Source organism: Pristis pectinata, chromosome 10 (assembly GCF_009764475.1).
Source record: "Pristis pectinata isolate sPriPec2 chromosome 10, sPriPec2.1.pri, whole genome shotgun sequence".
NCBI lineage: Eukaryota > Metazoa > Chordata > Chondrichthyes > Rhinopristiformes > Pristidae > Pristis > Pristis pectinata.
In genome coordinates this window covers 4,026,385-4,052,703 of record NC_067414.1, presented here as the reverse complement: position 1 = coordinate 4,052,703, position 26,319 = coordinate 4,026,385, and the positions used below count along the sequence as shown (strand labels likewise).

Sequence of the window (26,319 nt, the reverse complement as noted above, 5' to 3'; positions counted from 1 at the left end):
TAAATGCATACAGGCTTTTTCCCCTAAGGTTGGGTGACTCTGTTATGGACTCTGTCTTTACCTCTCACTGTCTTGGTGAAGCAGCCAGCATAATCAAAGACCCCACCCAGCCGGGACATTCTCTCTTCTCTACTCTTCCATCGGTGTAGAAGATACAGGTGCCTGAGGGCACGTACCACCAGACTTAAGGACGGCTTCTACCCCACTGTGATAAGACTATTGAACGGTTCCCTTATACAATGAGATGGACTCTGACCTCACGATCTACCTTGTTGTGACCTTGCACCTTATTGCACTGCACTTTCTCTGAAGCTGTGACACTTTACTCTGTACTGTTATTGTTTTTACCTGTACTACATCAATGCACTCTGTACTAACTCAATGTAACTGCACTGTGTAAAGAATTGACCTGTACGAACGGTATGCAAGACAAGTTTTCACTGAACCTCGGTACAAGTGACAATAATAAACCAATACCAATAACAAATTTGGGCAGAGAGCACACAAATATTTAATCTCACTCTCTCTTTAGGAAAGTGATCCTCTCTCACCATTGCCTCCTCCTTCCATTCCATTTAAGATTGAAAAACTGTTGTGTGGAAAACCATGATGAAAAAGTTTTATATTTTCACAGGTTGCATTTGTCAGTCACGGAACCTGCTCAACGAATCTTAACCGTAAACGTGACGATGAAGGACAATGGGTTCTTTTTCAAAGTTTGGAAAACCGAAGGGATTAGTTGCAGTGATCTGGTGTCAGTTTGGATTATTCCGATAGCCAATTGACTAATATCACACAACTAAGGGAACTAAAATCACATGAGTGGTAACATTTGTTTAAGGAAAGACGACAGGGCAGCGTCTTCCACTGAGATCTACTGTGATCTCTTGTAGATAAGTCTGCAACTAAGCCAGTGCAAAATGAGAGCTATTGTTGGCAGGTGTTCACATCAACAGAATGGGGCCCTGCTCATAAAACGGAGAACAGTACAGCACTGGAACAGGCTCTTCAGCCCACAGTGTTTGTGCGAAACTAATTAAATGCTGAACTAAACTAATCCATACTGTCTACACAATGCCATATCCCTCTAGTCTCTGCATATTCATGTATCTATCTTAGAGCCTCTTAAACACCTCTATCGTATCTGCCTCCACCACCACCCCTGGCAGCGCATTCCAGGCACCCACCACTCTCTGTGTAAAAAACCTGCCCCACACATCTCCTTTGAACTTACCCCCCTCACCTTAAATGCATGCCCTCTATTATTAGACATTTTTACACTGAGGAAAAGATACCAGCTGTTGACTATCTATGCCTCTCATAATCTTATAAACTTCTATCATGACTCCTTGGGGAATCCAATGGGACAGTGGCAACTTCTGTATTTTGATCTGCTTTTGTGCTGAAAATTTGCCTTCTCAGTTGTACCTATTCTACAGTCCCACTGAAATGAATGAGAGAATTTGGCTTCTGTCAGAAAGGTAAGTAGACTCTTTGACTTAATTAATCTTGTTTAATGTTCTTAAGTGTTATGTGAGTGTCAATGTGTGAATGCATGTCTGTGTGTCTGTCTGTGCCCTTGTCAGTGTGCTTCTGTCTGGTATCAAGCGTACAAACAACATGGCCTGCCCAACATAGACACCTGAGACACATCTGGGCTGCAGTGCTGGGGATGTTGCTCTGGGAGAGGACACTGACATCGGTTTGCTTATCCACCCAGTGAATCTGGAGGATTTTGTGGAGACAATGCTGAGGAAAATTTTCCAGTGCCTTGAGATGCCGACTGCAGGTAATCCAGGTCACAGAAGCATATTGGAAGTCTAGGTACACGGCTGCTCGGTCGACCATGAGTTCTGCACTGGGTCCGAAATCTTGGTCTTCAAGTGGTCTTCTCTACAATCGACCAATGGGTGTGCTGGCACATTGAAGGTGGGGGTGAATTTCACTCATCAGCATCTCCCTTCACTGCAAGGTGACTCCCAAGACATGGCAAGTGGTCTCGATTTCCAGAGTCTCCCGGTGAGGCCTTGACTGTTGGAGTATGGTGTGGTGCAAGTTGGTAGAAGACTTTTGCCTCACAGATGTTGCAAGTAAGGCCCAATCCTTTGTACGCTTTGGTGAACAACTCAGTAAAGTCTTAGAGCTCAGTCTCTGAGTGTGCAAGCTCACTGTCTGCTAAGCTGCTGAGGTTTGGATGACCTTTTTCAGGAGTGCAGTCACAGTCAGTTGAAAATTTTCCCAACTGTTTTGAAGATTAGTTCCACTCCTATGGGAGGTTCGTTGGATGCATAGAAACACAGAACATAGAAACATAGAAAACCTACAGCACAATACAGGACCTTCGGCCCACAAAGCTGTGCCGAACATGTCCCTACCTTAGAAATTACTAGGCTTACCCATAGCCCCCTATTTTTCTAAGCTCCATGTACCCAACCAAAAGTCTCTTAAAAGACCCTATCGTATCCGCCTCCACCACTGTTGCCGGCAGCCCATTCCACACACTCACCACTCAGAGTAAAAAACTTACCCCTGACATCTCGTCTGTACCTACTCCCCAGCACCTTAAACCTGTGTCCTCTTGTGGCCACCATTTCAGCCCTGGGGAAAAGCCTCTGACTATCCACATGATCAATGCCTCTCATCATCTTATACACCTCTATCAGGTCACCTCTCATCCTCCGTCGCTCCAAGGAGAAAAGGCCGAGTTCCCTCAGTCTGCTTTCATAAGGCATGCTCCCCAATCCAGGCAACATCCTTGTAAATCTCCTCTTCACCCTCTCTATGGCTTCCACATCCTTCCTGTAGTGAGGCGACCAGAACTGAGCACAGTACTCCAAGTGGGGTCTGACCAGGGTCCTATATAGCTGCAACATTACCTCTCGGCTCCTAAATTCAATTCCACGATTCATGAAGGACAATCACTGTGTGCCTTCTTAACCACAGAGTCAACCTGTGTAGCTGTTTTGAGTGTCATGCAAGGTGCAACAGTGCTGCAAAAAAGATTGAGGAAGTGTTGAGGTGTTGATGCAGCTTTGTTTGTCACTGGCCATCACTGAGATTGGTTCTGTTGTAGACCTGTCGGTTAGTATCATGAATTGGCTACCACAGTGGGTCACGTGTAAGATTGAGACGTATGTCTATGGGCAGCTAAATTTGAGGAAGATCTTCCACAGTCCTTCCTGATCGAAGGAGTCAAAGGCTGAAGTGACATCAGCGACGCCCTGTGTAGTGGTTGGTGCGACACTCTGCATTTTTGTTTTGGGGTTGTTGTATGGTTGAAGAGGATGGCCATGATGAAAGGAAAGAAAACAAGCCTGACTGTGATAACTTGGGAGGGGACTCCTTGCTGCCTGCCACAGGCAAGCTGGGAAAGTCATTGCCAGGGTTCTCCTCAATAATTCAGAGCACAAGCATGACTAAGATCAGACGAGGTGGCATTAGGGGACTAAAAGGAACTGTGTACAGCACCAGTGAGCTGGGTTCAATTCCCACCACTGCCTGTAAGGAGTTTGTGCAGTGCAGGTTGACAATAAGGTGCAAGGTCGTAACAAGGTAGATTGTGAGGTCAAAGTCCATCTCATCGTATAAGGGAACCATTCAATAGTCTTATCACAGTGGGATAGAAGCTGTCCTTAAGCCTGGTGGTACGTGCCCTCAGGCTCCTGTATCTTCTGCCTGATGGGAGAGAAGAGAGAATGCCCCGGCTAGACTAGACTATAAAGCTAGATGACCCACAATAAAGCTAGACGACTGACAAACAATGCACTGCAAATTAATTTAAAAGCACAGATGTTAAAAAAAGGCAGAAATGTGGTTCAGTCACAAAGTGCTGGCAACACTTCTGGTCTCCGTACTAAAAATAATACAGTAGCAACGGTGAAATTGCAAATAAAGATTCACAAGGATGTCAATAAAACTGAGGGCCTGCAACTATCTGCAAAGACTGAACAGGTTATGCATTTTATCTGGGAACAAAAAATAAGTTGAATTTATGTTGTTCAGGATTTGACACGGGAAAGATTTAGAACCATAGAACCATACAGCACAAAACAGGCCCTTTGGCCCACCGTGTCGTGCCGTCCATCAGACCACCCTCACACTACCTAACCCGTTCCTCCTGCATATCCCTCTATCTCACGTTCCTCCATATGCCTATCCAACAAGCTCTTGAACCTGTTCAATGTATCTGCCTCCACCACCACCCCAGGCAGTGCATTCCATGCACCAACCACTCTTTGGGTGAAAAACCTCCCTCTGACATCTCCCCTGAACCTCCCACCCATAACCTTAAAGCCATGACCTCTCGTCTTGAGCATTGGTGCCCTGGGAAGGAGGCGCTGACTGTCTACTCTATCTATTCCTCTCAATATTTTATATACCTCTATCATGTCTCCTCTCATCCTCCTCCTTTCCAGTGAATACAGCCCTGGCACCTTAAGCCTCTCCTCATATTCAATACCCTCCAATCCAGGCAGCATCCTGGTAAATCTCCTCTGCACCCTCTCCAACGCCTCCACATCCTTCCTATAATGAGGTGACCAGAACTGAACACAGTACTCTAAATGTGGCCTAACTAGAGTTTTGTAAAGCTGCATCATAACCTCACGGCTCTTAAACTCAATCCCACGACTTATGAAAGCCAACATCCCATTGGCCTTCTTAACTGCTCTATCCACCTGTGAGGCAACTTTCAGTGATCTGTGGATATGGACCCCCAGATCCCTCTGCTCCTCTACACTGCCAAGTACTGTGAATATGAACCCCCAGATGCCTCTGCTCCTCCACACTGCCAAGTACCTTGCCGTTTACCCTGTACTCTGCCCTGGAGTTTGTCCTTCCAAAGTGTACCACCTCACACTTCTCCGGATTGAACTCCATCTGCCACTTGTCAGCCCAGCTCTGCATCCTATCAATATCCCTCTGTAAGCTCCGACAGCCCTCCACACTATCCACAACACCGCCTATCTTAGTGTCGTCCGCAAACTTACTAACCCAGCCCTCCACCCCCTCATCTAAGTCATCTATAAATATCACAAAAAGTAGAGGTCCCAGAACCCATCCCTGTGGGACACCACTAGTCACTGCCTTCCAATCCGAGGGCACTCCTTCCACCACAACCCTCTGCTTTCTACATGCAAGCCAATTCCTAATCCACACAGCCAAGCTTCCTTGGATCCCTTGACCTCTGACCTTCTGAAGAAGCCTACCATGAGGAACCTTATCAAATGCCTTACTAAAATCCATGTAAACCACATCCACCACACTGCCCTCATCAATCTTCCTGGTCACCTCCTCAAAGAACTCTATCAGGCTTGTGAGGCAAGATCTTCCCTTCACAAAGCCATGCTGGCTGTCCCTAATCAGTCCATGTTTCTCTAGGTGTTCATAAATCCTATCCCTTAGAATCCTTTCTAACAGCTTACCCACCACAGACGTGAGACTCACCGGTCTATAATTCCCTGGCCTATCCCTATTACCTTTTTTGAACAAGGGGACCACATTCGCAATCCTCCAATCCTCCGGCACCACCCCCGTAGACAACGACGACTCAAAGATCCTTACCAGCGGTTCAGCAATCTCCTCCCTAGCCTCTCGAAGCAGCCTGGGGAAAATCCCGTCAGGCCCCGGAGATTTATCTGTCTTAATATTATTTAACAACTTCAACATATCCTCTCTCTTGATATCAACAACCTCAAGAACATTACCCCGACCAGCACTCCCTTCCGCATCATCAAGACCCTTCTCCCTGGTGAATACCGAAGAGAAGTACTCATTGAGAACTTCTCCCACTTCCGCCGCCTCCAGGCAAATTCTCCCACCTTTGTCCTTAATCGGACCTACCTTCACCCTAGCCATCCTCCTACCTTTCACGTACTTGAAAAAGGCCTTGGGATCTTCCTTAACCCTACTAGCCAACGCTTTTTCATGTCCCCTTCTAGCTCTCCTCAGCCCTTTCTTAAGTTCCTTCCTCGCAACCCTATATTCCTCACGGGCCCTGTCTGAACCTTGCTGCTTATACCTCACGTATGTTACCTTCTTCTCCCCAACAAGTCGTTCCACCTCTCTCGTCACCCACGGTTCCTTCACCCTGCCATTCCTTCTCTGCCTCACCGGGACATATTTATCCCTAACATCCTGCATAAGATCCTTGAATATCGACCACATCCCCATGGTACATTTTCCTTCAAAAAGGACATCCCAATTTACACTCCCAAGTTCTCTCCTTATAGCCTCATCGTTAGCCCTTCCCCAATTGAAAAACCTCTTGTCCTCTCTGCACCTGTCCCTGTCCGTGACAATTTTAAAGGTTATGGAGCAATGGTCACTGTCCCCCAAATGCTCACCCACCAATAGATCCTTCACCTGTCCCGGTTCATTTCCTAAAACTAGATCTAACATGGCATTCCCTCTAGTCGGCCTGTCAACATACTGCGTCAGGAATCCCTCCTGGACACATTTAACAAATTCTGTCCCATCTAAACCTTTGGCACCAAGCAGGTTCCAGTCTATATTTGGGAAGTTGAAGTCTCCCATTATAACAACCCTGTTATTTCTGCTTCTCTCCAAACACTGCCTGCCAATCTGCTCCTCTATATCTCTACTGCTACCGGGGGGCCTATAGAATACTCCTAGTAGAGTAACTGCTCCTTTCTTGTTCCTTAACTCCACCCATACGGACTCTAGAGATGATCCTTCTACAACATCCATCTTTTCCACAGCCGTAACAGTGTCCCTGACCAGTATCGCCACCCCTCCACCTCTTCTCCCCCCTTCCCTATCCCTCTTAAAACACCGAAAACCAGGAATATTCAATATCCACTCCTCTCCTGTCAGCCACGTCTCAGTAATAGCCACGATATCAGAGTCCCCCATACTTATCCAAGCCCTCAGTTCATCCCCCTTATTCCTGACACTTCTTGCATTTAAGTAAACACACTTCAGTCCATCTACCTTACTACTTTTATAGCCTGTATTCTGCTTCTCCTTCCCCAAAGCCTCTCTACCTGTTTGATCTGACTTTTCCCCATCCCCTTCTTCCTCTGACCTACTCCTCCGGTTCCCTTCCCCCTCACAAACTAGTTTAAACCCTCCTGTACCACCCTAGCAAATCTCGCCGCAAGGATATTGGCCCCCTTCTGGTTCGGGTGTAACCCGTCCTCTCTGTACAGGTCCCACCTTCCCGAGAAGAGATCCCAATGATCCAGAAATCTAAAACCATCCCTCCTGCACCAACTTCTCAGCCACACATTTATCTGCCACCCCCTCCTATTCCTACCTTCACTATCACGTGGCACTGGCAGCAATCCCGAGATTGCTACCCTTGAGGTCCTGTTCCTCAATTTTCTGCCTAGCTTGTTCGATGCTGGGATCCACTTTCAGTAGAGTCCAAAATTTAGTGTCATGGACAAAAGCATTCAGATGGGCATTCCTGAACATATAAAACCTGCTACCAGCTGGAGAGGTTGGACCATAAGACCATTAGACAGAGAAGCAGAATTGGGCCATTTGGCCCATCAAGTCTGCTCCACCATTCAATCATGGCTGATTTTTTTTCTCAACCCCATTCTCCTGCCTTCTCCCTGTAACCCTTAACCCCCTTACCGATCAAGAACCGATCAATCTCTGCCTTAAGTACACACAATGACTTCGCCTCCACAGCCCTCTGTGGCAACGGATTCTACAGATTCACCGCCCTCTGGCTGAAGAAATTCCTCCTCATCTCAGTTCTAAAGGGACGTCCCTTTATTCTGAGGCTGTGCCCTTGGATCCCGGACTCTCCCACTGATGGAAACATCCTCTCCACGTCCACTCTATCCAGGACTTTCAGCCTGATGAGAATTGAAGAGAACCTTTAACCAACAGCTCAAGGAACCCATGAAGGAGAATGCATGGAAGGAATAGTTGGAAGGTTACAATTAGTTAACTAATTAATTGAATTAATTTGCACTGCACTGCTGCCACAAAACAACAAATTTCACAACATATGTCAGTGATAACAAACCTGATTCTGATTCTCATTCTGATAGGATAGGACATGGTTTAACTGAGAGCACAAATGGTTTAATTTTTGTGCTGTAAATTTTACATGAACACAGTCTAAGAAAATAAACACACAACTACAACCAAGTCTCTGATTCATTTCACAGTACTACCATGGCACCTCACCACATAAAATCACACCATCGAGGTTATCTACCAGAGGCGATGTCTCAGGAAGGTGACGTCCATCATGAGGGACCCCCACCACCCGGGCCATGCCCACTTCTCAAATGCTGTCATCAGGCAGGAGGTACAGGAGCCTGAAGACCCACACCTCAAGGTTCAACAACAGCTTCTTCCCCACTGCCACCAGGTTCTTGAACCCACCTGAAAAAACCAAGTACTACCGCAGTCAGAGACTTTTTCCCAGGGCGACAATGGTTAACACGAGGGGACATCATTTTAAGGTGATTGGAGGAAGGTATGAGGGGGATGTCAGGGGTAAGTTTTTTTTACACAGAGAGTGGTGGGTGTGTGGAACGCACTGCCGGCAGAGGTTGTGGGGGCAGATACATTAGGGACATTTAAAAGACTTTTAGACAGACACATGAATGATAGAAAAATAGGGGGCTATGTGGGAGGGAAGGGTTGGATAGATCTTAGAGCAGGATAAAATGTCGGCACAACATTGTGAGCCGAAGGGCCTGTACTGTGCTGTAGTGTTCTATGCTCCATGTTCTTTTTAATCTCTAAACTTGCGTTATATTTATTTTGCTGTTTATTTTTGCACATGTGTGAGTTGTGCATAATTTATATTAATTTAAGTTTATGTTAACATATGTTTGTAATCTACTGTGCTGCTGCTGGAAACAGCTAATTTTCATGGCATTTATACCCTGTGTCTGCATGCCTGTGACAATGAACTTGAACTGAACTGAACTGTTCCACTTAAGAGCGGAGATCATCAAAAGTACCTGTAATATTGAAACACAATATTCATATTTTTTAATAACTATTTTTTCCACAGGGTATTTGCATTTCCAAGGGAGAAAATAGCAAATTCAAATACCATGCAGACAAATTGCAAACCATATTTTTCCTCCTGGAACTAGAGCGACAATATCCTCAGGTGAAATAAGCTGATTCGGAATCCATTCCCAGTCACTTACCCCGGCAGACTGGTCTGTGGTCATTCCAAGCAGCTAACGTGTCTGTCACTTTCTGACAAGTAATGCTTTTGGACCCCTGCAGCACGTAGCCATCATCACACGAGAACTGCAAACTGGCTCCCAACCTGATGTAAATACAAACAAGATTGCAAAGGTTACTTCTGTCAATAATCATCTTTTCCTTCAATTAAACATTTTTAAACACAAACATCTATTAGATATATGCCTTGCTCAAAACATACACTGTCGACTTTGCTGCTTACAGATAGGGAATGGATTGCCATGATATTCTTTGTTTTAACTCAGAGGAATGCAATAGAAGTGCTGGAAAACAGATATGGACCATTTCCACTGCATGCTGGATCTATATCCTTGTTTCCCACTGGCTCTGGCTGGGATAGAACTGTTCCATTGCTAGGGATGGGCACATTGAAGATCCACTGCAGTGGGAATCCACATTCTCTCAGCCAGTGAGAAGAACCTCAGTGGCTCAACAGATTTGGTAATTGGTGTAATATTGTCACAAGTAGATGCATCACGGCTTAGTACGGCAACTGCTCTGCCCGGGACCACAAGAAACTGCAGAAAGTTGTGGACACAGGTCAGCACATCATGGAAACCAGCCTCCCCACCATGGACTCTGTCTTTACCTCTCACTGCCTTGGTGAAGCAGCCAGCACAATCAAAGACCCCACCCACCCGGGACATTCTCTCTTCTCTCCTCTCCCATCAGGCAGAAGATACAGGAGCCTGAGGGCACATACCACCAGGCTCAAGGACAGCTTCCATCCCACTGTGAGAAGACTATTGAATGGTTCCCTTATACGATGAGATGGACTCTTGACCTCACAATCTACCTCGTTATGACCTTGCACCTTATTGTCTACCTGCGATGCACTTCCCTGTAGCTGTGACACTTTACTCTGTATTCTGTTATTGTTTTTACCCTGTACTACCTCAATGCACTGTGTAATGAATTGATCTGTATGAACGGTATGCAAGACAAGTTTTTCACTGTACCTCGGTAGTGACAATAATTAACCAATACCAAGTACCAAGGTACAGCAAAAAGCTTCGTTTTGCACGCCATCCATACAGATCACTTCCTCATAGCAGTGCATTGAGGTAGTACAAGGGAAAAGCAATAACAGAATGCAGAATGAAGTGTTACAGTTACAGAGAAAGTGCAGTGCAGGCAGACAATAAGGTGCAAGGCATGATGAGGTAATTGTGGAGGTCAATAAATATCCTATCGTACAAGAAGTCCGTTCAATAGTCTTATAACAGTGGGATAGAAGCTGTCCTTGAGCCTGGTGGTATGTGTTTTCAGGCTTTTGTATCTTCTTCCCGATGGGAGAGGGGAGAAGAAAGAATGTCCGGTGTGGGAGGGGTCTTTGATTATGCTGGCTGCTTTACCGAGGCAGTGAGAAGACATCTTTGGATGTTTTGCCGGGGAAACAAGCGAGATCCAAATATATCAACTTTGTTTGAGCAGAGATATTCTGGACTCTGTGATTGGAATCTTTCTGGGGTGGAACCACGACATCTAACTCAAACTGGGCTCCAAGGTCATATCCTGGTACTTGTATTCCTAATGATTGGGTATCAACTCAATGAAGTTAAAATAAGGGCACTTTGCTCCATGCACGGTGGCTGAGATTGGTTAGATCACTCTTCTGGATGCTCAACATTAACAAAATGGGCAGGCACGGTAGTGTAGCAGTTAGTGTAACACCATTACAGCGCCAGCGACCCGGGTTCAATTCCGGCCGCTGTCTGTAAGGAGTTTGTATGTTCTCCCCGTGTCTGCGTGGGTTTCCTCCGGGTGCTCTGGTTTCCTCCCACATTCCAAAGACATATAGGTTAGGAAGTTGTGGGCATGCTATGTTGGATAAGTTAAGATAAGATATCTTCGTTAGTGACATGTACATCGAAACACAGTGAAATGCATCTTTCCCGCAGAGTGTTCTGGGGGCAGCCCGCAAGTGTCACCACGCTTCCGGCGCCAACATAGCATGCCCACGACTTCCTAACCGGTACGTCTTTGGAATGTGGAAGGAAACGTGAGCACCCAGAGGAAACTCATGCAGACACGGGGGGAACGTACAAACTCCTTACAGACAGAATGCAGGATAATGCAGGCGCCAGAAGCATGGGGACACTTGCGGGCTGCCCCCAGAACACTACGCAAAAGATGTATTTCACTGTGTGTTTCGATGTACATGTGACTAATAAAGATATCTTATCTACGAAATGTTCAATGTTCTGCAGAATGTTTGCAGTTTTAGTCGCTTGTTCATAAAATGAAGGTTTTAAGTCACATTACCAAATTTCTGAAGTGGAAGGTCAAATGCTGAGCATACAATAAGATGGACTCTTGCTTACAATCCACTCGTTATGGCCTTGCACCTTATTGTCTGCCTACACTGCACTTTCCCTGTAACTCTAACACTTTATCCTGCATTCTGTTATTGCTTTTCCCTTGTACTACTTCTGTGTACTGATCTGCATGGATGGCATGCAAAACAGTTTTTCACTATACCTCAGTACATGTGACAATAATAAACCAATTTACCAATTTTTCCTTCGTGATAAATTGTTTTCTTCATGAAAGAAAATTTCCTGGGAAAATGAAATACAGTTGCAACATTACCTCATTCCAAGCCTGACTTGTTTCAGTAATATAATAGTAGATATCCTGAAAATCTCTACCCTGAACCATTAGCAACCTTTGCCTACCCAACAACCATCAGGATATGGTCGGAAATCCAATCCATCCAAGTACTGCAGCGGGAAATAACCCCCTGCTACCGGAAAGTGAACTGATTTTTTTTTCAGGTATCATCCTTGAGCAAAGGCACAGACATAGAGCGATGCAGTACAGAAAAATGCCCTTCAGCCCATTGAGTCTGTGCCAACCAACAACCTCCCATTTACACCAATCATCGACATTCGTCTCATTTTTTCTTGTCCCCGATTTCCATCAACTCCCCCCAGGTTCTCCCACTCATCTTCACACCAGAGACAATTTACAGTGGCCAGATAGCCTGAAAACCCACACGTGTTTGGGATGGGGCGTACCCGACGGAAACTCAAACAGTCACAGGGAGAACGTGCAAACTCCACACAGAGAGAGGTCAGGATTGAACCCAGGTCTCTGGCGCTGAGGTAGTGACTCTTCTCACTCTGCCGCTGTGCCGCACGGCCTTCCGCGAAGCAAAAAGTAACTAATCTTCTTCATTCGATCTAAATAGACCACAAAGCCAGCAACGGCTGGGAGAAAGCTGAATACTCAACGATCCACTGTTATAACTGTAGCACCAGAATTTCAAGGTATGCGTCCCTGCAATTTCATTAATGGGTTTTTAATTGGTCAATAATTAAAAAATCTTCCTACTTTGTTTGCATCTTCTATGAAGCACACAGTAAAGTGAAAAGTGGTTTTTAGTATTAGTTGAAGTCTGTTATGACAATTATTTTCAATATTTTCAGGAAAGGGGGCAGTGTACATACACCTGTCTACATCAATGGTGCTGAGCTCGAGAGGGTTGAGAGCTTCAAGTTCCTGAGAGTGAACATCACCAACAACCTGTCCTGGACAAACCACATGAATGCCATGGCCAAGAAAGCTAACCAGTGCCTCTACTTTCTCAGGAGGCTAAAGAAATTTGGTTTGTCCCCTTTGACTCTCACCAACTTTTACCGATGCCCCATAGAAAGAATCCTATCTGGATGTATCACGGCTTGGTATGGCAACTGCTCTGCCCAAAATCGCAAGAAGCTGCAGAGAGTTGTGTACACAGCCCAGCGCGTTACGGACACCAGCCTCCCCTCCGTGGACTCTGTCTTTTCCGCTCGCTGTCTTGGTGAAGCAGCCAGCATAATCAAAGACCCCACCCACCCGGGACATTCTCTCTTCTCTACTCTTCCATCAGGTAGAAGATACAGGAGCCTGAGGGCACATACCACCAGACTTAAGGACAGCTTCTACCCCACTGTGATAAGACTATTGAATGGTTCCTTTATACAATGAGATGGACTATGACCTCACGATCTACCTTGTTGTGACCTTGCACTTTATTGCACTGCACTTCCTCTGTAGCTGTGACATTTTACTCTGTACTGTTATTGTTTTTACCTGTACTACATCAATGCACTCTGTACTAACTCGATGTAACTGCACTGTGCAATGAATTGACCTGTAAGATCGGTTTGTACGACAAGCTTTTCACTGTACCTCGGTACAAGTGACAATAATAAACCAATACCAATATTATTACAGCAGATATTGCATCAAAAGTAGCCCAACCTAAAGCCATTGGTAAATTAGTTTATTATTGTCACATGTCCCAGGTACAGTGAAAAACATGCCATCCATACAGATCATTTCACCACATCAGTGCATCGAGGTAGTACAAGGGAAGGCAATAACAGAATGCAGAACAAAATGTTACAGTTACAGAGAAAGTGCAGTGCAGGCAGATAATAAGGTGCAAGGGCCATGACGAGGTAGATTGTAAGGTCAAGAGTCCATCTTGATAGAGGTGTACAAGATGATAAGAGGCATAGATCAAGTGGACAGTCAGAGACTTTTTCCCAGGGCTACAATGGCTAACACGAGGGGACATAATTTTAAGGTGATTGGAGGAAGGTATAAAGGGGATGTCAGGGGTAAGTTTTTTTTACACAGAGAGTGGTGGGTGCATGGGATGCACTGCCTGCAGAGGTTGTGGGGGCAGATACGTTAGGGACATTTAAGAGACTCTTAGACAGACACATGAATTATAGAAAAATAGGGAGCTATGTGGGAGGGAAGGGTTAGATAGATCTTAGAGCAGGATAAAATGTCGGCACAACATTGTGGGCCAGAGGGACTGTACTGTGCTGTTGTGTTTTATGTTCTATCTTATCGTACTAGGGAACTGTTCAATAGTCTTATGACAGCAGGATAGAAGCTGTCCTTGAGCCTGGTGGTACGTGCTTTCAGGCTTTTGTATCTTCTGCCTGATGGGAGGGGGGAAAAGAGAGAATGTCCGGGGTGGGTGGGGTCCATTGTGTTATGAAGAGTGAAAACACCAGGGCAACTAAAACATGTACTCTGGATCCATGCAGTGATCTCTTCCAGGCTGTGTGCTGGCTGCCTTTAGCGGTTTGTTGGTCAAGTACACAATAAGCAAGCTGCTTAATGGGAAGCAATTTTAATTGCTCACATTAAGCAATGTGATTTGGGGATATCTGCAGGGAGATGGTTAGGGTGTGGGGGGGAGGAAGGAGTCAGGGAGAAGGGTTGGTGGTGGAAAACATTAAAAATATAATGGTATGATTTTGGCATTAGTACAACACAGCAGTGTTACAACACAACGAACTGCAGCCATAGGCTATTGACCTTTTCATGGAGTAGCTGATCATTATTCACATGCATCTCCACTACAGTCTCGAATCATGGATGCTGAAGAGTCCATTAGTATTGGGTTATGTTACTGGACTGAAGATGCAGAGAGGTAGAAGGGTCCCAGACCCGAAAAGTTAATGATTTCCCTATCCATAGATGCTGCCTGACCTGCTGAGTGTTTCCAGCATTTTCTATTTTTATTATTAAAGATTAAGTGTCATGAGTTCACAACCCACCGTGGTTTCAAAGCAATTTAAACTCAGTGAGTTAAGTAATCTGAAATAAGAAGATAAAATAAGCAGTGGTGAATATCAAACTACCAGATTGTTGCAAAAACTAATCTGATTGAATAATCTGAATACAGGTGGAAAATATACTGCCCTTCTCCAGTCAAAATCCAGGATCATGGTTAAATGATAAATACTTTCTTGCAGTTAATTAGTTCAATGCTCAGTACCTCAGCTCCAGTCACCTGCAGTGGTTCAGTAATGTGCAATAGCCTTGCTTAACAATAAACCTGTCAAGCTATCATGATGTAGTGTGATGCCTTAAATAGCTTAGCATTTCATGCTCATGCAGTTACAGTTTTGAAACTACTCCACATTGACAGCGATTAGAATTGACAGTAGGGGTCCAGTTGCATTAAAGAACTACTTTCATACAAGCAACGATTGTGACTTTGGAGACACAGGAGACTGCAGATGCTGGATCTGGAGCCACACACAATCTGCTGGAGGAACTCAGCTGGTCGAGCAACATCTGTGGTGGAAAGGAATTGTCGACATTTTGGATCAAAAACCCTGCATCAGGATTCACGGTGCAGGGTTTCAACCCGAAACATCGACAATTCCTTTCCTCCCACAGATGCTGCTCGGCCCGCTGAGTTCCTCCAGCAAACTGATGATTGTAACTTAGATTGGAGAACATTGCCACTCTGTGAAGAAAGAAACTGAATCATTAATTTCAAACATGATTCTTTAAAGTCAATTGGACTTTGTTTTATTGCTCTAATTGAGTTCTTCCTTGTAAAAATTGTGTTTAATTTATGTTTTTCTTGTGAATGCTGCTTATATGATGCTACAAAGACCCCACCCACCCCGGACATTCCCTCTTCTCCCCTCTGCCATCGGGCAGAAGATGTAAAAGCCTGACAGCACATACCACCAGGCTCAAGGACAGCTTCTATCCCGCTGTTATAAGACTATTAAATGGTTGCCTGGTAGGAAAAGATGGACTCGACCTCACAAACTACCTCGTTATGGCCTTGCACCTTATTGTCTACCTGCAATGCACTTTCTCTGTAGCTGTTACATTTTATTGGTATCGGTATTGGTTTATTATTGTCACTTGTACCAAGGTACAGTGAAAAACTTGTCTTGCATACTGATCATACAGGTCATTTCATTACAGTGTAGATATATCGTATAAGGGAACCGTTCAATACTCTTATCACTGTGGGGTAGAAGCTGTCCTTAAGTCTGGTGGTACGTGCCCTCAGGCTCCTGCATCTTCTCCCCGATGGAAGAGGAGAGAAGAGAGAATGACCCAGGTGGGTGGGGTCTTTGATTATGCTGGCTGCTTCGCCAAGGCAGCGAGAGGTAAAGACAGAGTCCAAGGAGGGGAGGTTGGTTTCCATGATGCGCTGGGCTGTGTCCACAACTCTCTGCAGTTTCTTGCAGTCCTGGGCACAGCAGTTGCCGTACCAAGCCGTGATGCATCCAGATAGGATGCTTTCTATGGTGCATCAATAAAAGTTGGTGAGTGTCAAAGGGGACATACCAAATTTCTTTAGCCTCCTGAGGAAGTAGAGGCGCTGGTGAGCTTTCCTGGCCGTGGCGTCTATGTGATTTGACCAGGACAGGATGTTCGTGATGTTCACTCACAGGAACTTGAAGCTCTCAACCCTCTCGACCTCAGCACCACTGATGTAGACGGGTGCATGTACACTGCCTCCTTTATTGAAGTCAATGACCAGCTCTTTTGTTGACATTGAGGGAAAAGTTGTCCTGAAACCATGTCACTAAGCTCTCTATCTCCTTCCTGTACTCCAATTCATTGCTGTTTGAGATATGGCCTACAACGATGGTATCATCTGCAAACTTGTAGATGGAGTTAGAGCAGAATCTGGCCACACAGTCATGAGTGTATAGGGAGTAGAGTAGAGGGCTGAGGACGCAGCCTTGTGGGGCACCGGTGTTGAAAATAATCGTGCCGGAGGTATTGATGCTGCAGTTTGTTATTGCTTCACCTTGTACGACCTCGATGCACTGTGTAATGAATTGATCTGTGTGAACGGTATGCAAGACAAGTTTTTCACTGTACCTCAGTATATGAGGCAATAATAAACCAATTCCAATTCCTATGTGCCTGTGATGCTATTGCAAGTAAGCTTTTCATTACACCTGTGCACTTGGACTTGTGCATCTGACAATAACCTCGACTTTGACTTTGCAATTGACACAAAGTAAAAACAAGTCAAATCTTATCTTTGTGAACCATCTCAAACTCCGTTGACAACAATTTTGATCGAACTCTTTGTTCCAACCTCTGCTACAGTGAAGATTTAGGGAGCACAAGACAGTAATCTTGGAGGCATGTGTTTTCAGTGGAACGCAAGTTAAACTTAGAGCAACGTGAACAATTCAATCTGCTCATGGTCCATTTGTTCCTTTTCTAAGTGGAAATACTGAGCCTAAGTTTTACTTAACAAGGCAGCCTCCTTTGGCATGGTCCCTGGTTAAAAATGAGGCTTGTGATCCATCATGGAGAAATAAAAAATAAAGAAATACATTCAGGCTCCTTGAACTGCATTTCCATAAATAATTAACTGTGCTCGCATAAATAAGTGAATCGACACCTACAGACAGCACACATATCCACAATCACATCAATAAATCTGCCCACTTCATCTGCTTCTGACATCCAGCGCATCTTATTTAAGATATAAAAGTAGTACATGTACCAGAGGTGCAGTCCGATGTTTATCACTGCATGTAAATAGAATGTAGACAAATGTAATGTCTGTAAATAAGATGAGAAAGGAGCTTCTTTCATCAAAGATTAGTTCTAGTTCCACATTTATAATTACCAGAATTTATAATTGTAAATATGACAAAATATAACATTGTAGTACTCACTATTTATATCAGCATATAAATTAGTAATACACTAATATTTTAATCTATTTCTTCTGAAGACTTTGATTAGAGGCATGACTGCACATGTTGGAAGATTAGTGGCAGCTGTAGGAGACACAAGAGATTCTGTAGATGCCGGAATCTCAGATAAGATTTCTTTATTAGTCACATGTCCATACGAAACACACAGTGAAATGCATCTTTTGCGTAGAGTGTTCTGGGGGCAGCCCGCAAGTGTCGCCACGCTTCCGGCGCCAACATAGCATGCCCACAACTTCCTAACCCGTACGTCTTTGGAATGCGGGAGGAAACCGGAGCACCCGGAGGAAACCCACGCAGACACACAGGGAGAACGTACAAACTCCTTACAGACAGCGGCCGGAATTGAACCCGGGTCTCTGGCGCTGTAAAGCGTTACGCTAACCACTACACTACCGTGCTGGAGACACACATAAAATGCTGGAGGAACTCAGCGAGTCAGGCAGCATCTATGGAAGGAAATAAACAGTCGACACTTCAGGTCGAGATGCTTCATCAGGACTGGAAAGGAAGAGGGCAGAAGCCCGAGTAAGAAGCTCATGGGAGGGGGAAGAGCACAGGCTGGCAGGTGGTAGGTGAGTCGAGGTGAGAGGGGGGAAGGTAGGTGGGTGGGGGGGCGGGGGAGATGTAAGATCCTGAGAGGATACTGTGCCTGCCCTCCAGTGTGCCGTCAGAATAAGAAGAAAATCAGCACACCTGACAGAAACCCATCAAAATCCTGATCACTAGAGTTTAGCAACACTGCGACCAATTTGCACTCAATTGGACTTCGTTTTTTTTAAATTCTAATTGTGTTTTCTTGTATAATTTATGTTTTTCTTGTGAATGCTGCTTATCTGATGCTCTGTGCCTGTGATGCTGCTGCAGGTAAGTTTTTCATTGCACCTGTGCACACATGTTCTTGTGTGGATGACAATAAACTCAAGTTTGACTCTCATTTTGAAGCCCATGTGGTCACAGGGAGAACATGCAAACTCTGCACAAACAACGCACAACGTCAGGATCGACCCTGGAACCCTGGAGCTGTCAGGCAGCAGCACTAACTGTTGCGCTGCTGTATCTTGAATGGAGTTGCTTGTCTAAGGTAGACAGGGTGGTTAAGAAGGCTTATGGAATGCTTGCATTTACTAATCGAGGTATTGAGTACAGGAGTCAAGAAGTTCTGATTCATCTCTATATAACTCTGGTTAGACCGCATTTAGAGTATTGCGTGCAATTCTGGTCACCTCACTACAGGAAGGATGTCAAGGCTTTGGAGAGGGTGCAGGAGGAGGTTTACTAGGATGCTGCCTGGATTAGAGGGGCATGTGCTATCAGGAGAGGCTGGACGAACTTGGGCTCTTTTCTCTGGAGCGGTGGAGGCTGAGGGGTGATCTGTCGGAAGTGTATAAAATGATGAGGGACATAGATAGGGTGGACAAGCAATATCCTTTTCCAATTATTGAGCGATCCAATACAAGAGGGCACGCATTTAAGGTGAGAGGGGGTAGGTTCAGAACGGACGTCCTTTACTGAGAGAGTGGTGGATGCCTGGAATGCATTGCCTGATAAGGTGGTGGAGGCAAATTCATTGGGGGCTTTTAAGAGGGGCTTGGATGGGCACATGAATGAGAGGAAGATAGAGGGATATGGCCATTCTGTAGGTAGGAGGGATTAGCTATGTCGGCACAACATTGTGGGCCGAAGGGCCTGTCCTGTGCTATACTGTTCTGTGTTCTTTCCACTGAAGAGGAGCACCCATTTATGTCAGCTGATTCGCAAGCATCACTTTTAGTCAAAACAGGGTCTTCACTTCTGCAGTGTAGTGTCAGCAGGTCACCACAATCAGGCATAAATCCTCAATACTCCACCAACTTCACAGGTCTCATTTTTTTGCCCAACTTTTTGAATCACCCACAGCAGAGCCATGTGCCAAAGGCTCTGAAATCAAAGGAAGATCAGAGGTCTATGGCATTAACAATTGAGAGTCAGGAGATCATGGTGAGATGTCTGGCATGAATCTCATACCTTCGAAAGCAGCCTTTTTCCCTCATCAAAGGGAAGGTCTCCTCCTTCCCTTGTTAGTGCACTGTGAAGAACCCATTCATCATCTCTTTTTCCCCCAAGTCACCTCGCCACAGTTTGATGTAGCAGGCAAAGAAGATCTTCAATCACCAATCCAGAGGCAGATTGATCTACCGCAAGGATCAGAAGACATCAACACCTCCTTCCTTCAAGAAGTTCCAATTAAAAGCAACATCAGAAGCAAAACTGGAGGGAAATCATTCTACAGAAGAGTTTAGACGCTGAGAACTAACCTTAACTTTTTTTTGATTCCTTCCCCTTTCTACTGAATACTGTGATTTACCAAGGGTCCAGTTCCCTTTGATGCCTGACCAACTACAAACATGACTGTCTCTTTTGATAATTATGCATGAGATAAATAGTCTTTTGTTGTTCAAATATCGATTTCCACATTAAACCTGTGGTCATCAAATATATGGAATTAATTGGCATAACTAAAATGATCAATTCACTGAGGGCACACACTTACAAACTAGCAAGGCTCAACTCAGGATTCAGGTGGTAGTTAGATATAACTTCAGATCTGATGTCATAAATTCTGATATCATCAAAACTGGGGAATGTTGCAGAACAGATGGACCTAGGAGTGCAAGTACATAGTTCGGTGAAAGTGGTGTCGCAGGTAGATAGGGTGGCGAAGAAAGCTTTTGGCACGTTGGCCTTCATCAGTCAGGCCATTGAGTATAGGAGTTGGGATGTTATGTTGCAGTTTTACAAGATATTGGTGAGGCCATACTTGGAGTACTGTGTTCAGTTTTGGTCACCCTGCTATAGGAAAGATGCCAGTAAGCTTGAAAGAGTGCAGTGGAAATTTACAAGGATGTTGCCTGTACCCGAGGGACTGAGTTATGGAGAGGCGTTGAGCAGGTTGGGTCTTTTTTCATCGGAGTGTAGGAGAATGAGGGGTGATCTTATAGAGGTGTATAAAATCATGAGGGGCATAGAGAGGGTGTACATAAACAAGGCAAAGTTATTTTAATACACACCATTCTTTTTGAAAATTTTGACTCGTAATATTACTTTACTGCACAAAAAGAAAAGCAAATTGATTTACAGTGTCAAAAGACATTTAATTAACACAGGGACCCAGTCAGACACAATGCACCAAACACTCCAACTATTACGTCTTTGAACCTGTGCTGCACCTTACTGGCAAGTCACGACACAACCCATTACATCCCTTTATCATTCATCACAAGGAATAGTACCACCAACAATATTACCTGAAGTTGTACTTTGCCATAATATTATGAAAACATCTTAACTTGCTCATCAGAAGTATCTTTCCTTGCCCTGTTCAGTGGGTCACTGCCTTCAACAAGTGACACAGGAACTGTGCACCATTTTCATGAATGGCAATTTTTGATTACAGCAGCCACAAGAAGGATGAACCCATGCAAACAGAAAGGTACTAAATCCACACCAACACAAGTACTAATCCTGCTCTTGCTAGAATTGGTTACATTTTTCAGTCCACTAATGGACAAGTTCAATTAATGTGCAAGAATACATCTTTAACACTGCGATTATCAGCAGGTTTCAAAGCAAAAAGACCACTAAATGAATATTGATCTGAGGATAATTTCCTATTAGTAAAAACATAAATGCTTTTTATACTAATGACACTTCAACACACAGCAAGCAGACAAAAGACGTCAATTTATTGCCCTGTGTGATTACATGCAGCCTGGCTTTCAGTCCTTCATCTTACTTAATATTATTGTATGTTTGAAGTATTCAAAATCGTTTCTGGGTTTCTTGAAGATTTACAATCAGAAGTAAAATGAGGTTAAATATTCATGCACATGCTGCAGGAATGATGAGTGTTTCATTGTGTCCTCAGTACAAGTATACGATTTCTGGTTATTGCACCATATCATCTACTATTGAAAATTGTTCTGCACCATGTATCTCTCAGAAGTCTTATGAGCAAAGGTTGAGTGAGCTAGGGTTTTTCTCTTTGGAGAGGAGGAGGATGAGAGGGGACTTGATAGAGGTGTACAAGATGATAAGAGGCATAGATCGAGTGGACAGTCAGAGATTTCTTCCCAGGGCAAAAATGGCTCACACGAAGGGGCGTAATTTTAAGGTGATTGGAGGAAGATATAAGGAGGACGTCAGGGGTTAATTTTTTACACAGAGAGTGATGGGTGCGTGGAACACACTGCCGGCAGAGGTTGTGGGGGCAGATACATTAGGGACATTTAAGAGACTCTTAGACAGACACATGAATGATAGAGAAATGGGGGGCTATGTGGGAGGGAAGGGTTAGATAGATCGTAGAGAAGGATAAAATGTCAGCACAACACTGTGGGCCGAAGGGCCTGCACTGTGCTGTAGTGTTCTCTGTTCTGTTCCAGTAATAGCCTGTGGTCTGACGAGAGGCACTGGTATTAAAGTATATTGAAGGAGCATAGTTTTGGGAACAATGAGAACTGATATCGGTAGCAGCAGTCCTGGGAGTACAACTCCACGTCAAAGAAACAAAGCGAATACTGAATTTGCCGCTGTTGTGAAACAGATTCGAAAGGTGTTGAAGGGCAAGGACCCTGGACACAGTCTTTGGAGTTATAATGATTTATTTATAAAAACAAACGCAGGAAAGGATAATGGGAGCAACACACACGCACACAGACACGCACACAGACACGCACACCCCGAACTGGGTACAAACAATCAAGGAAAAGCAATAGGTTACCCACCACCCCTTGACTCAGTACAGTCACGGCTCTATGCTCCCAGGGGTCCTTAACTAATTTCTCTTAAACAGTACACAGCTTACCAGCAGGACATCCCTTAGAAACAAAAGAGACTGAACCAAGCATGTGGCACTCTATGCTGCTGGAGGGCTGGGGGGTCCAGCCCAGGTAGTTCAAACAAGCCAATGGCCCAAGGCCAGGTATGAAGGTGTTTAAAGGGACCAATGGTCAAGTGTGCACTGATAGGCACAGGTGGAGCGAAACCTTGATTGACAGTAGTGTGTCTTCTGACCAGGTAGGGGCAGTGCTGTCCTCTGACCAGGTAGAGGCAGTGTTCTCACGTGGCAGCCATGACCCTCCACAATACAGCTGCTTATATAAAAGATTCTACACTGACCTTGTTATGACCTTGCACCTTATTGTCTGCCTGCACTGCATTTTCTCTGTAACTGTAACACTTTATTCTGCATTGTTATTGTTTTCCCTTGTACTACCTCAATGCATTGATGTGCTAAAATGATCTGTGTGGATGACATGCAAAACAAAGTTTTTCACTGTACCTCGGGTACAGTGAAATTTACCAATTTAACACACCCTTTGGCCAATACAAGATTAAATATTTACCTTTTGGCCTTAGAATAAGCCAGGGCATGTTTGAGTAGAAATACTGAGAGGATGAAAGGGAGCAGTTGGCTTCTATAAGGCTTGGCTCTACCTCAGTGTTGACAAATGCATAACGGAAAAAGAATGTGTGGTCTTCAGCATGGTATACGTTGCATGCTGAGTTAAGTCAATCCCAGAAAGTGTCAGAGATATCAGCGAGATGAATTGGAATTGGTTTATTATCGTCACATATACTGAGGTACAGTGAAAAATTTGTCTTGCATACCATTCATACAGATCAATTCATTACACAGTGCTTTGAGGTAGTACAAGGGAAAATGATACAGAACACAGCATAAAGTGTCACAGCTGCAGAGAAAGTGCAGTGCAATAATGTGCAAGGTCATAACGAAGTAGAGTGTGAGGTTGAGAGTCCATTTTATCGTACATGGGGACTGTTCAATAGTCTTATAACAGCAGGGTAGAAGCTGTCCTTGAAAACAGCAAAGGACGAGTGAAGGAGGAGCTTTCCAGAGTTGACCAGAACATAAATTCTTTCATTCCTCACATATCAACAAACACATGACAAACCTCAGAGAACAAATGAAACAAAATGCCAAATACTAACGGTCACAATACTACGAAACGAGTTTTGACAAAATTAACAAAGTGCTGTGCATCAAGATGAGTCTGTCATGCCACAACAGAATAAAAAAGTTATTTTACAGGTGGATGTCTCTGTTAAAGATCTGGGAACTGCCCAGTGCAAGACTGCAAGCAAACAGCACTTGCTTCTTGAACAGTCACATCAGCAGAAATAAATGAGCAGAGAAAGAAAGGTACGAGCAGTTTTCTGTGGATGTCTGAAGTTCCGCACCAATCTGAATGGAGTAAAAGTTGTGGCAGAAAGCAATCACCGAGTCAGTGCAATTCCATGGGAGGAAGCTGAGGAGAGCACGGTCTGCAAATGTTGCTCTTGGAGCTTCAGAGCTAAAAATTTATTGTGAAGTATCAACCTCGAGCAGAAATGGTGCTGGCAGGTGCACTGCCCAATCTGTTGCCAGCGGAGAAGCACAAGTTGCAAGACCCAGTTGGAAGAAACACCACCTCATAAATGTGACACAATCGAGGGTGAGGAAGATAACAGTGAAGATAAGAAGTGCAGATACAGGGAGTGGGGAGTAAGGGGGGAGTCTGAAAAGATGAAACAAACACAGCAGATAATAAAATGTTGTCTGTCAATCGGAGATGACATCTCACTGGAAGACAGTATCCTTCAGGATGGAACAAGAAATATATGGGAGGATTACACGAAAGATACTTTAAGACCATTGGTGAAGTAGAGAAATGCAGATCAGCAATACACTGGACAGACATCAACAAGGTATGAGAGAAAGCTGCCAATTTCCTTCTAGGACTGAAGTATGGAAAATGAGAGGGACACGGGCATTCTGTGGGTCGGAGGGAATAACTATGTCGGCACAACATTGTGGGCCGAAGGGCCTGTTCTGAGCTGTACTGTTCCATATTCTATGTTCTAATTACACAAAATATAGAACAGATCAGCACAGGAACAGGCCCTTCAGCCCACGATGTTGTGCCAAACTAATAAAAACTGGTAATTAAACACCGAACTAAACTAAACCCTTCTGCCTACACAATGTCCATCTCCCTCCATTCTCTGCACATCCATGTGCCTGTCTAAGAGCCTTTTTAAATGCCTCTATCGTATCTGCCTCCACCACCACCCATGACAGCACATTCCAAGCACTCACCGCTCTCTGTGTAAAAAACTTGCCCTACACATCTCCTTTGAACTTGTCCCCCTCACCTTAAATGCATGTCCTCTGGTATTAGATATTTCGACCCTGGAAAAAAGATACCGGCTGTCTACTCTATCTCTGCCTCTTATAACCTTCTAACCTTCTATCAGGTCTCCCCTCAGCCTCTGCCACTCCAGAGAAAACAACCAAAGTTTGTCCATCCTCTCCTCATACAAATTAAAAGTGACAACACAAATTAAAAGTGACAACAGCAACCCAGAGAACAGCATACCAAGCTGATCGATTCATACAGAACTAAAAATTTCGGCTCACATTTTCAGACAACGCAAAGTTCCCATTAATCAAACAAAACGCTCGAAAGGCACAATTACAGCAGCACATTAGTTCCCATTTGCAGAACAAGGGATTCCTGAGAAACTCAGCTGACAACTGAGTCAATTTAACTTTGGAGAATTTGAAGAGTATCCAGAGTGATATGGGTTCGTCATCATGGGCACACCCCACACCCTGTCTAAGAGAACATGGCTTCACATGTCCACAGTCAAGAGGACCCTTATCAAAAACAGACATTGAATATAGAACATAGAACAATACAGGAGAAACTTTGCGGAAGAAAACTTCTTCAAGGCGGGCATCCTTGAAGAATCCTGAAGAAGGGTCCTGACCCGAAATGTTGACCGCCTGCTTTTCTCCATGGATGCTGCCTGGCCTGCTGAGTTCCTCCAGCATCATCGTGTGTTTCATAGAACAATACAGCACAGGAACAGGCCCTTCCACCCACAATGTCTGTGCCAACCATGTTGCCAAAATAAACAAAATCTATCTGCCTGCATATGATCCATGTCCCTTCATCCCCTGCCTCTTCACATGCCTTTCTAAATGTTTCTTAAATGCCTCTATTGTATCTTCCTGCACCACCAACCCTGGCAGCCTACCATACTCCGTGTAAAAAAAACCTAACACACATCTCCTTTAAACTTTCCCCCTCTCACCTTAAAGCTATGCCCTCTAATATTCGACATCTCTACCCTGGGAAAAAGACTCCGATTACCCACCATCAGCCAGATAAAGGAAATCACCACTCGTGACAGAGGAAATCACCAGCCAAGCTACTAAATGCTCGAATGTACAAGTTAAATCCTCCATCGGACAAAGAGAACTGAAGTGAAGGCTTGTGCACAAGTGAAAAGAAGCCAACAACACCTTTGACAATTAGCTATCCAAGCTGTTGAAAGGGTTGGCAGTGCACAGACAGATTCTAGTAATGAAACCTGAGTTCCATTGATACTCCGAAGTTATGATCTATTATGATTAGATGACGCAGCAGGGATAATGGAACAGAATCCATCTCCAGTTTACTGCAGAACCAATAAAGTGCCCCTAGAACACTCTACGCAAAAGATGCATTTCACTGTGTGTTTCCATGTACATTTGACTAATAAAGGTATCTTA

The 26,319-nt window shown here is 44.5% G+C and overlaps 1 protein-coding gene across 1 annotated transcript in view; it reads right to left on the bottom strand.

The window, feature by feature from the left end:
• LOC127575302 (CUB and sushi domain-containing protein 1-like) overlaps positions 1-26,319 on the bottom strand; it is a 2,402,828-nt gene that overhangs the window by 875,924 nt on the left and 1,500,585 nt on the right. The window contains 1 exon segment of the mRNA XM_052025075.1: positions 9,150-9,274. Coding sequence (XP_051881035.1) covers positions 9,150-9,274 — 125 coding nt within the window.